The 10,994-nt window shown below is 42.4% G+C and overlaps 1 protein-coding gene across 1 annotated transcript; it reads right to left on the bottom strand.

Moving 5' to 3' along the window:
* Positions 1–134: 134 nt before the first annotated feature.
* On the bottom strand, positions 135–10,994 carry pum3 (pumilio RNA-binding family member 3). Its single transcript, XM_051411975.1, has 18 exons — positions 10,878–10,994; positions 9,905–9,972; positions 9,632–9,832; positions 8,867–9,053; positions 7,831–7,906; positions 7,308–7,401; positions 6,455–6,521; positions 6,116–6,290; positions 5,868–5,971; positions 5,660–5,738; positions 5,344–5,442; positions 5,096–5,149; positions 4,332–4,412; positions 4,009–4,151; positions 3,685–3,907; positions 2,854–2,941; positions 2,216–2,306; positions 135–1,483 (listed from the first exon to the last, which is right to left on the bottom strand). Coding segments are annotated over exons 1-18 (1,962 nt in total). The 5' UTR covers positions 10,880–10,994; the 3' UTR covers positions 135–1,353.

Below are 10,994 nucleotides of genomic sequence, written 5' to 3' on the forward strand. Positions count from 1 at the left end.
TTCTGAATTGGTGGTACAGGTTAGGAATTGACTAAAAATGATAATGTCAGCTTACTGAAAGCTACATAAAGCACCTCATCATTATGACAGCTTTTTATTATTTGCCATTTAGTTTAAAAAACTATGAGATAAAATCAAGTACCTTAATAATCTTTATTTTGCAAACATTTTCTTTTTAGCTGATACAATTGTTAATCACTCACAAGGTACAAAATCTTACATAAAAATCTGAAACAGAGGATGGCACAAACAATCAGGAGAGTGGACTGTTTGTTAGTTCAGGGCCACTTCTTGCAAATGACCAAAAGACCTTCAGGTTGTATGTAGCCAGATGGTTTTAGTTGTATTTATTCAGGTTTTGAGATATGTCTCTGTTCTGTACAACACAGACACCGCTCCTGTAAAATAAATATCATGATTGAATGGTTCAACTTTCAGTGTTTGAGCACCAAAATTAAAACTCCATTCACCTCAAGCAGAAATCTATCTATATATCTTAAAACCTGGACAAATAAAACCAAAACTATCTGCACGATAGAAAGCACAAGAGGACGGCAAACAGACTCTGTATCCCAATAAATGTCAAATAGTTCATTCAATTTTCAACTGCAAAGAGCACCAGGATCATAGTTTAGGAAGAACTCTCCCTGGATAATGACCTGCTGTTTTTATTTGGTGTCAATGCAAACTCAACACTTCCATGTTTACGTGTTGTCTTGTTACGCTGACTCCAACAGTAAAACAACAGAATCAGATCTCAATCACCAACCGGCCACTCTGAGTTTCTCTGACAGAAATACTGTTCACTCACTCCTCAGTTGTTTATTTATTTACTTTGCAGTTTTAAGCTACGGTCAATAAAGCTCAACACTTCCTGCAAATGTTTCACATTAAAAGCATTCAGCAACTCAAAGGGTGCAGTTCTTTTGCCAGGAGAGCTTTTAATGTGAAAGAAATGTTGAAATGTTTGATTGACAGTAGCTTAACAGTTATTATAAGTATAAATATAGAAGTGACTGGAGAGAACAGTTGTTCTAGTACAGAATTAAAAAGATATACGTTGTTTTCTGTTCATGTGTTGTAAAACTGGCAAATGAATCTGTGTATTTTAACCCGTTTCCTCTTAGCATCACTTTGTCCTCCAAACACTTTTATTTCCATTTTCACAAACTCTTCTCCATTTTTCCATCAAGGGCTGAAACGACGCAGCAGTATTCCAGGTTGTATCCACTTCCTGAAACATTCCATTTGCAAACAACTCCCAGCCTTTCATTCGTTTTCTGGAAAAAGAAAGGACTGCTACACAGGAAGTGATGCGTTTCACATCACCAGTTTGTTTGAAATAAAAAGTCTCTATTTGTTCAGACGCTCCAGCAGGATTTCCGCTCCTTTGTTGTTGCTGATGCTGCTGAGCTCGGACTTGATGGACTCCAGCGCCGCCTTCACCTCCGCGGCCACGGACTTGTCACAGCTGTTCAGGAGGCTGCACGCGAGAACACAGGCAAAGAGTTAAAAAGCTGGTTGGCCTGTGGCCACATATCCAAATGTCAATCATTCCTAACAATGATCCTACAGCAAAAGCAAATGATGTGATTTCATTCATTGCTTAGTTTGATTTGGTTGTTAACATTTCTAGTGTTCACCCAAATATTGGGCTCTATCGTTGTGTTAGCGTGGTGAAAACACTCCCATATAAACTACTTTACAATTACACAAACCCTTATTCATGTTTAGTTCATCTTTCCACAATTTGATCACACAGAAGGAAGAGAATGTGATTGGCCAGGACTGTCTCTAATACACCCACCAATAATGTGTTCTTTCTGATCCCACACAAGCCCAACCACAAGAACCACCAAAAGCCCCCGACACACTGCCCAGCAGAGGTGGCCAGAATTCACACGTTATTTACTCAAGTAAAAGTGAGAAAGAACATGCTCTGAAAAAGTACTCAAAGTAAAAAGTACTCTCTGTAACTGAAACTTCAGCTCTTGTCTGTTTTATCCTTTAGGTTGTTTTTTTATCGTGTTACGTCTGTCAGGCATGATATGCACCGGTCTTGTTGTTGTAGTGATCATCAAATCTCCTCAAATGTATTAAAACTACAGTTACGAGCCTGGTTTTCAAATGTACAGATACCTGAAAAAACTAACTAAGTACAGTGACAAAGTGCGTGCGTGCGTGCGTGCGTGCGTGCGTGCGTGCGTGCACTGACCTGCAGAGCACCATGGCTCCTCTGTTGACTTTGACCCAGCTCTTCAGGTTGTCTGTTCCCACTGTGTCCACCAGTATCCTGCCGAAGCGCTCTGAGAGGGCAGGTGAGGCAGACATTAACAGGCAGAATGATAGAGAGGAAAGGCTGAAGTTATTCATATTTGAACCTATATTTAGCTCAAGGATGTTATGTTCCGTTCAGTCAGTATAATCTGCTGAAAGGTCGGGTCATGGATCAACACTTTTTGGTGCAGATGGTGTCCTCTTGTGGCCATTTAATTGTTTTACACATTCCTATAAACTCTGACGCACACAAACAAAAGTTCTTTAATTAACAAGACTTATTTTTGTGAAATTAAATTAACTCACAAAAAACAAAATGGCAAGTTTCTCAGTGACTTCAAGACTTTAAGTTCATTTTCTCAGCATGCTGACATAAACTGAAATGAACCCTAAACTGATGGGATGGTTTTAGAAAATGGTCAACAGGGATTTAAACTTCATGCAAAATGTATGAAATCAATGTGCTTCAATATGTAAAACCTCCATATAATATGTAAAACCTCCATATAATCCATATAATGACCACAACATCAGCTGGCCCAATTACTACGTGTGCGTGTGTGTGTGCGTGTGTACCTTCTTTGCCGGCCTCTGCCAGTGTCATGTCCTGCTCTATGAGCCACTTCAGCACCAGGTGTCCTGCTGGATGCTCCGCCATATGAAGCTGCAGCAGAAACACACACAGAGTTCACATTGAAGAATAGTAAACACCAACACCTACTACTATTCCCGTAGAAACTGCCCTTCAGGTAGTGGAAAAAGCCAAACAGTTAAATTATATTTACTGATGTTAAGTCATACTAAGGTTCGTCCTATTTACTGGAATAGTGAACGTTTCATTCAAAGAATGTTTCCAGGGGGTTTAAGCTTGCAAAACGCATGAAATGAAATGAATGGCCTTCATTTTTTTTCTTTGGCAAGTGACCCTGGTATTAAAGAGGATAATACCATTATCAGGAATTAATGGTCGACGTGGAGGCCAGAAATATCCAACGTACAGATTATTTAGACAAAGCTTTTATGCAGCTGCTTATGTTTAACATTTGACAACTTTGGACTTTGTTGATGAAAAGGTTTAGTAGAAAAACACGTTTATATTCCTCAAAGTAACACCAGTAGAAGAAGTGAGCCGTAGTTATGGCTCATTCTCAGAAATAGAATGTGACACAAACTGCTACTAGCTAATGTTTTACAGGGACATGAATGTGACAGATGGTTTCACTTTCTAAATGACAGAAAACCTACAGCTGTGCGAGCAGTGCTTTAAGCTAAATGCTACCATTAGCATGTTGCCGTGACGATGCTACATGCCTAACTAGCACTAAACATGCTGTGTTTTCCTTTTTACATTAACTTTTCATTAATCAGCTCTTAAAATCAGTCACACTTCCCACACACACACCCTACCTGTCCCTTGATCCCTCCTGGCACTAACTCCTGATTGGCCAGCTGAGCCACCGCGGTCATGGCGGGCTGCAGGTCCCCGCAGGCCGACGCCAGGATGTCGCTGACGGTGACGCTGGTCGCCTTGTCCGTCACCATGGTGGCGGCGTTGTCGCGAAGATACTCCAGCAGCGGAGGGGAGACGACTTCCAGCAGCTCCTTCCTCCGAATCGCCATGTCCTTTTTACTGATGACAGGAAGACGGAAGAGATGTCACTGTCCTCTCATCAGCTGTTTCACTTCAACTACATCGGCTTATGAAGGCTTGAAAGCTGCTGCAGCTGTTACCTGTGTACGTTTCCGTCTCCTTGCTCCAGCACCTTGATGATCTCCGGCAGCAGGTGAGCATGGTCTCTGGGACTCAGCAGGTACAACAAAACCTTCTTGCCATATTTATTACTGATGACCTCATCCAGAGACGCCAAGATTTCCTGAACAGGTGGAAAAACAGGTGAGTTTTAGACAACTGCAAACTGATAATTGTGACCTGACTGCAGCTTTACATCTTCTCCACGTCATACACATTTTTAGCCAACTGCAGTGGATATTTAAATACAGGATGTTCACTGAGTCTCATTGAGCATAATCACACAACATGACATCAGACTCACCGAGAGCACGGCCTGTTTGACCAGCTTGGTGTCGTCCACAGAGTCGAACATGGCCAGAAGAACCAGGTGACCAAACTCCCCCTGAGGACAGACAACCGTCAGTCACACATCAACAGTTGGAACAGACATCTAAAAACAAGAGTTGACGCTGTGTCCTAACTGCGTGCGAGTGTCAATCCTGTTGCATCGCGCTATATCGGGCACTTTCTGTCCACACTGAATCCCATAATATGCACTTTGCTGTAAGGAATCAAACTGCGTTCCTATTGGCTGTGCGCTGGAGGTCAGACTGGAGACATAACCAGTGCCACTCAAATAAAAGCTGGGTGAGTACTTGCTGTGTTCGTACTTATTTTGTTTCTTTGCTGGAAATGATATAGAATATGGCCAACAGCAGGGAGGTTGTTTTTGGCGATCACCAGCTCTCTGGCGATCTCCCTCCAACCTGCTGCCAACCAGGAGGTGTCCTGTACAGAACAATACAATCTCCATATGCAGAGCTTCCAACACGAGCAACAGGAATGAACAGAAACAGGATGTTCGACAAAAGTTCAGCTCAAAGCGGTGCAAAAAGAATGCATTTTGTCACACGCTCTGATATATGACTGAGCTCAGATATTTCCACACAAGTCCTCTTTTTAAGCTGAGCCTGATCTTTTCTAAAATCCTATGAGCTGATAAAGTATTGACGGCTTGCTTAATTGGATAGATGGATGGATGAATGGATGGATGGATGGATGGATGGAGCAGCACTGAGAACTCACCGTGGCAAACTTCACCATGTACGTCTTCATAGTTTTGATTATGACCTTTCTGTCCTGAAACGTGGAAAAAAACAGACAGACATTTATTTTACAGGTTTGTGTTACAGAGACTGGTGAAATAATCTACAGTACATTGCCTGCATTCGTTTTACTGATTGTCACTGGTGTACTCAGACGTGTGTTGTCTGCTCTCTCAGTGTGTGAGAGAGAGAGAGTGTGTGTGTGTGTGTGTGTGTGTGTGTGTGTACCTTGGCCGTCCCGTGCCACAGACAGTGCATTGCCACTCGTGCTCCGTCGTGTGTGTGAGCCATGTAGACGACCGACTCTCTGATGGACTCGATCATCTCCTGCTCGCATCAGAATGAACACAAAGAGAGGAACATGCTACAGTGCGTACTACATTCAGTGAGTTTTTCAGTTTTCTGCTGATATTTAGCTTCCTTACTTTAGTTGTATTTCGTTTAATTTCACATCATCTTGTACTGTATTTAAGAACATTTCCAGAGAAATATATTGCTGTATAGAAATACTACAACATTATGTGACTGTCAAAGAGCTGCCTACCGTTCTCTGTTTGTCGGGTGCGAACAGGAAGAAATCCAGAAACACTTTGTGGACCAGAGAGTGTTTGATCACTTGTTCTCTGAAACACAACCACAGTGACGTCTTTAAGTAATCAAAGTGACGAACAGAGAAAATGCTGAAAGTCGATTTATCCATTACCTGTCAACTATGAAATTCATTTCTAACCATTTTAAGTTTTCTCACTTACTTCTGGGCCATAGGCGTGAGAATCTGCTTCATCTCGTCGATGATGTTGTTCAGTTTGTCCGGGTTTCCCTCTGCAACCTTCTCGATGGTGTTACACACTGTGGACTGGACACACAGGCACAGAAACGGCAGATATTACACACACTCTCACAGTTTAACCGACCAGGATACATCAACATGCTCAAATACCATGCTCTATAACCGCTGTAGCATGCAGGAGTGTGTGCGTGTGCGTGTGTGTGTCTGTACCTTGCAGACAGTGAAGGTGTTCCCGTACAGCCCCTCCGTGAGCATGAGCCTCTGTGCGAGCACGGCTTTGTCGTTGTAGGCGTACTCAATGATGGACGAGGCGGCGGCGTGCCGGAGCATTGACCGCACGTGACCTTTAAATGTTTGCATCACGGCCGCCATCAGCTCCTTGTTCCTGCGGAGGAAACACAATCGATCAATCTTTATACTTTCACCGGAGCAAACTGAGCTCTTTTTTATCTCCGGTGCAATATTTAGAGTTCTTATCCTTCCTGGATTTTGGTTTATGGACACTCCAATATATTATATATTGTATTGGACTTTGTAGAGCCGACTCACCCGTACATCAGCATTTTTTTCACCACGTGTTTGCCGTACTGTGATTTACACAAACCGATGATGTCATCTGTGGGAGACAACAAAGCACAGTCAGTTAATGTCTGTCAGTCAGCTGCTCCGCTCAGACGCCACCAATATAAAAGCAGGCACTGGTCACCTGCTGCCAGACACTGATGCAAACAACGATTCACCTCATAGATGAGTTGCTTGTTCACAAATAATTGAGGATACGTGTGCAGCATATATATATATATATATATATATATATAGACAGTTCCACTATTTCAAAATAAAGCAATTTGCACATCTGCTGGCTTTAGCTAGCTAACATAACGCATGGAATTCCAGTATGGAATGGCAGCTACTGGCAGGAATAATGTCCGACCATCACTGATTAAACTGGCACAAACCTCATGGGGATTGTTGGATGCTAATTGCTAATTCTGCCCTCTGAGCTAACAAGCGAGTTCCCTTTTTTGGATAATGAACATTTTTCCAAGATTACTGTGCAGATTGAGGCATCTGTCTGTAAACCCTCAGTTATTATGGTTTGTTTTCTGTCCTCCACGTGTGCACAAATCTCACAGTAACATCCTTTTATTAAAAGAATTGGCTGCACATCAGTCACTAGCATGAGGTAACATATGTCACTACTCAGTGTCCCACTGCGACTTATTAGCTTAATTTGGTGTTTCTCATTTTATATTGTGAGTATTGATGCCAGTATGGGTTTATGTTGGAATCAAAACAACAGAAGAGCTGAAAGTAAGACAGTAACACTATACAGCTGGAATGAAACAAGCATAATGACACTAACAGTTAAAAGGAAGCTGATGAAAGAGGCAAACTTCACCTTTGAGCTCCTCAAACGCTTCCTGTCTCTGCTCGTGGCTGCCGAACTGGATGAAACACTGCAGCACTCGCACCGAGTCGTGAGCAAACGCCATCTGGAGGCGGGAGGGCGACAGTGAGAAACAGCAGGCCACAAGATTTTCGAACAGAAATGTGGGAGTCTTCCTGTTCGACTGCTCACATTTCGGAGTTCTTTTAAGTGTTCCCAAATCTCAGCTCCTAACTTGGTGTGCCCAATGTCATAATTACTGAGAGAAGTGATAGAAAGCTGTAATAAACCAGAATTATCCTTTACAGATAAAATAAATCCTTTCTATTGGTACATTTGCAGATCTTTAAGTGAAAACGTCCAATAGTGGAATGGCAGCTGGATTAAAAACAAAGAAGAGTGCGACCTTCAGAAGACACATGTCCCACTGTTTGATTGACAGGTGATCTGTGGACATTTGTGGACTTATTTTCCTGAAACACTCGAGGGATTCTGTGTTCGCAGTGAACAGGTGAAAAGGCAGAGAGAGACTCACCTGTTTGATCTTCCCGCGAATCAGATCGTGAAGCTCCTTCATCAGTTTCTTCTTCATGTCGTTGTCGCAGTTTTTCCTGTTGACACACAGACACACAGACAGACACACACACACATCTGTCAGAGAGCAGGCAGCAGCACTACAATCACGTTAGAAAGTAATCTGCCAGGAAATGTGGGCTCACACATGGTCAGTGTGTTGCTGGATGACTTTGCTTTGGGTTTTTTTGCCCTCATTGAAATGAATGATGTGTATGATGGTGTGAACATGACCTCAGCGGGAAATATGACACTCTTTTATTAGAGCATAAAACTCACATTTTTGTGTGACTTGTTCTGGGATGTTTTTGAGTTCAGCTAACAGACCTTTAGCGTAGCTTCATTCTGTTTTTCAGTCACACACTCACACATTGTCCTGTCTTCTCCTCTTACAAGTGGCCGACATTACTGTCTTTCAGAGGCTGTAGTGGGCTTAGATACTGGTATCATATTAAACTAGAAAACCTCAGGCATCCATTGGTACCAACCATGTCACAGAGGCTTGTTGGGAACGGGGCTAAATAATGCTCCAAAGGGATCCCTTGACCTCTGACCTCAAAACATCTGAATGAAAATGGGTTCTATGGGTACCCACAAGGCTCCCGTTTGCAGACATGCTCACTTTATGTTAATCCCATGCAGTTGTTTGTCTTCTTGAATGTTTCTGCATACTAGGCCCATAAACAGAAATAAAACTGGGTATGACTGGAAAGCTGAGACTCTATGTAGTGTAGGATAATCACAGCCTCATGAAATTACACAAACACGAACCAGAGACCAAGTTCATTCTAAGGATGTACGGTTTGCCACGGTATATTGAGGCCACTGATTTCTCACCATATTTTAGTTCTAGTACAAAAACCTGTAGGCTGGGCTGAGATTGAAAGGAAGCTGACATGGAAAAGTTCACTACTGATTACGTCATCCAAAGCTGAATGCCCCCCCCCCACTTCAAAATCTCATTCAGGCACCACTGGAGTGTGTATGCATGTGTGTACCTCCTGAGGTCTCCCCACACTCGTTTTGCCTGACAGATGATCTCGAACATATCCTTCCTCTCCGCCTGCTGCCTGTTCTTCTTTAGGTCCTTCTTCCTCTGCTGCCTGTTCTTCTTCAGCTCCTCCTTCGTCATCTCCTTTGTCTTCGGCTTAAACTCGCCTTTCTTCATCTTCTTAGCCACCGGACCTGATCACACACACACACACACACACACACACACACACACACCTCAGAAATCACTTACAATGTTTATACATTTCAGTGATAATCATCAGGGATAGAGAGGAGTTCAAGTTCAGACTCTGAGCAGAGCAGTGAAACAATCACAGGCCCAGGTGATACAGAGTTGTTGTTTTGCTTTAATTAGATTGGCCAGTTCTCAGAGAGTGTACAGTGGCCAGAATGGACAATGCACTCCCGGGTCCCTACATAGATAAATAGAAAGTAACAATGCACTGATTCTGGGCTTTTACCAGTATCAGTACAGATGGTCTTTTTCTGTGATTCATTCACTCGTTCCACCAAGATAAGCACATCTGCCTTTTTCCAGCTGTCTGTTTCTCCTCTCACCCAAGATTCTGTTACTGTTCCTTGCAACTTGTGTTGTATTGTTATTTTTAGTTTGTCATGTGGCATGTAGCACTTGGTGACGGCTGATTCAGGAGGAACACTGACACAAGAATGAACTGTGAGTGAAAACACTAAAAAATGAGCAGCAAAGAGACAAAAAAGACCAAATTATAATTAAACAAATGTTTTCTCACCTTCACCCTCCTCTTCTTCCCTTTTCACTTTAAAAGGCAGTTTCCTCTTCTGCGGCCCGTTCCCGGCTTTAGAGAAAGCAAATTTGTGTTGTTTCTTGCCGCCATCTCCACCCTTCCCCGGTCTGCTCTTCCTCTCTGTGTTGTACGGTTTGAAGGGCTTTTTACCGCCCGGCTTTCCACCAAGTTTGGTCCCTATGGAATCTGGACAGAGCGAGACACGTCGATGACAAACCTGGCTTAAAGTGATGGTGTACACAGCTGGTTAATGCTCACCTTTTCCTTTCTGTGCAAGCTTCTTTCCACCTTTAGGAGAGAAGGGTTTTTGTGATTTATCCTCCATCCTGTGAGTCCCAGAGACAAATGGAGATGAGGACAAGAGCAGAAAAACAGACATACAAGTCAAAAATCTAGGCTCCAGATACTTTTGCACACCAGAATCCCACATATTTCCAGGCCTACTTTGGGGCTGAAAGTGTCAGTAAAAAAATCAAACAAATCCAGTTAGATTTAAACTACATATAACAGGAATGTTCCCAGCAGTTAAAAACAGAAGATCAATCATAAATCTAATCATATTTGCTTCAGTACGGAGATAAACATTAGGTTGGGCTGCAGAAATCATTAAAAATATGCATTTGAAAGTAAGATGAATGATTTCAGACAATGATTTGAGACCTACAAGACATAAATATACAGGTGGAGATTGTACACAGGCAGAATGACAAAACCTACAACAGCAGAGAGATAAAAGGAGACCTGCACTGAATTATAGCATTTCTCTTTTAATCCAAGAATCCACATTTTGACTTCAGAATTCAGTTACATTACATTGTTCTTTAAACCCACTACAGCTCTCTGTCAGCTGCTTTTAGTTGTAGCTTTGCAGATTGAGGTTTTAAACACAAATACCAGGTTGAGGCACTGTTCGAGAGTCAGACCACAAATAACAAGAAAACACTATAAAATACCTCCGTCAGCTAGCGAACAACCTAGGAATAAATCCGTTATTACTTTCCATCACTTAGAGGTTAACAAGGTACTTATATTCACACATTTACTTCAGCTGGATTGGTTTCAGACTCTGCTGTCGCTACTTTTACTTCAGAAGCTAACAGTTCACATGCTAGCTTATAACGTCAAACATGGCTGTCAACAAATGTTATCACAGCGCGGGTTTATCTGTAATGTTGACGCGAACAACAACAACAAGAAGTCCAATATTTTTACTGGTGTAACGTTAACTTACATTTCAGACACACACACACGCGCTGTCCCAGCTCCGTCCCATGCGTTCAGGAAACCGCACGGTTTACGGCACAGAACGTCCAATCACACGGAACCTTCGCTGCCGTAAAGCTTAGGT

Source organism: Dicentrarchus labrax, unplaced genomic scaffold, assembly GCF_905237075.1.
Source record: "Dicentrarchus labrax unplaced genomic scaffold, dlabrax2021, whole genome shotgun sequence".
NCBI lineage: Eukaryota > Metazoa > Chordata > Actinopteri > Moronidae > Dicentrarchus > Dicentrarchus labrax.

Bases quoted from the DNA above. Each gene is read 5' to 3' on its own strand.
- pum3 (XM_051411975.1), bottom strand. The intron at 9,833-9,904 runs GTGAGCATTAAC...CGCTCTGTCCAG, and splicing joins GCTTGCACAGAAAGGAAAAG to ATTCCATAGGGACCAAACTT. The intron at 6,291-6,454 runs GTGAGTCGGCTC...TTTCCTCCGCAG, and splicing joins AAAAAAATGCTGATGTACGG to GAACAAGGAGCTGATGGCGG.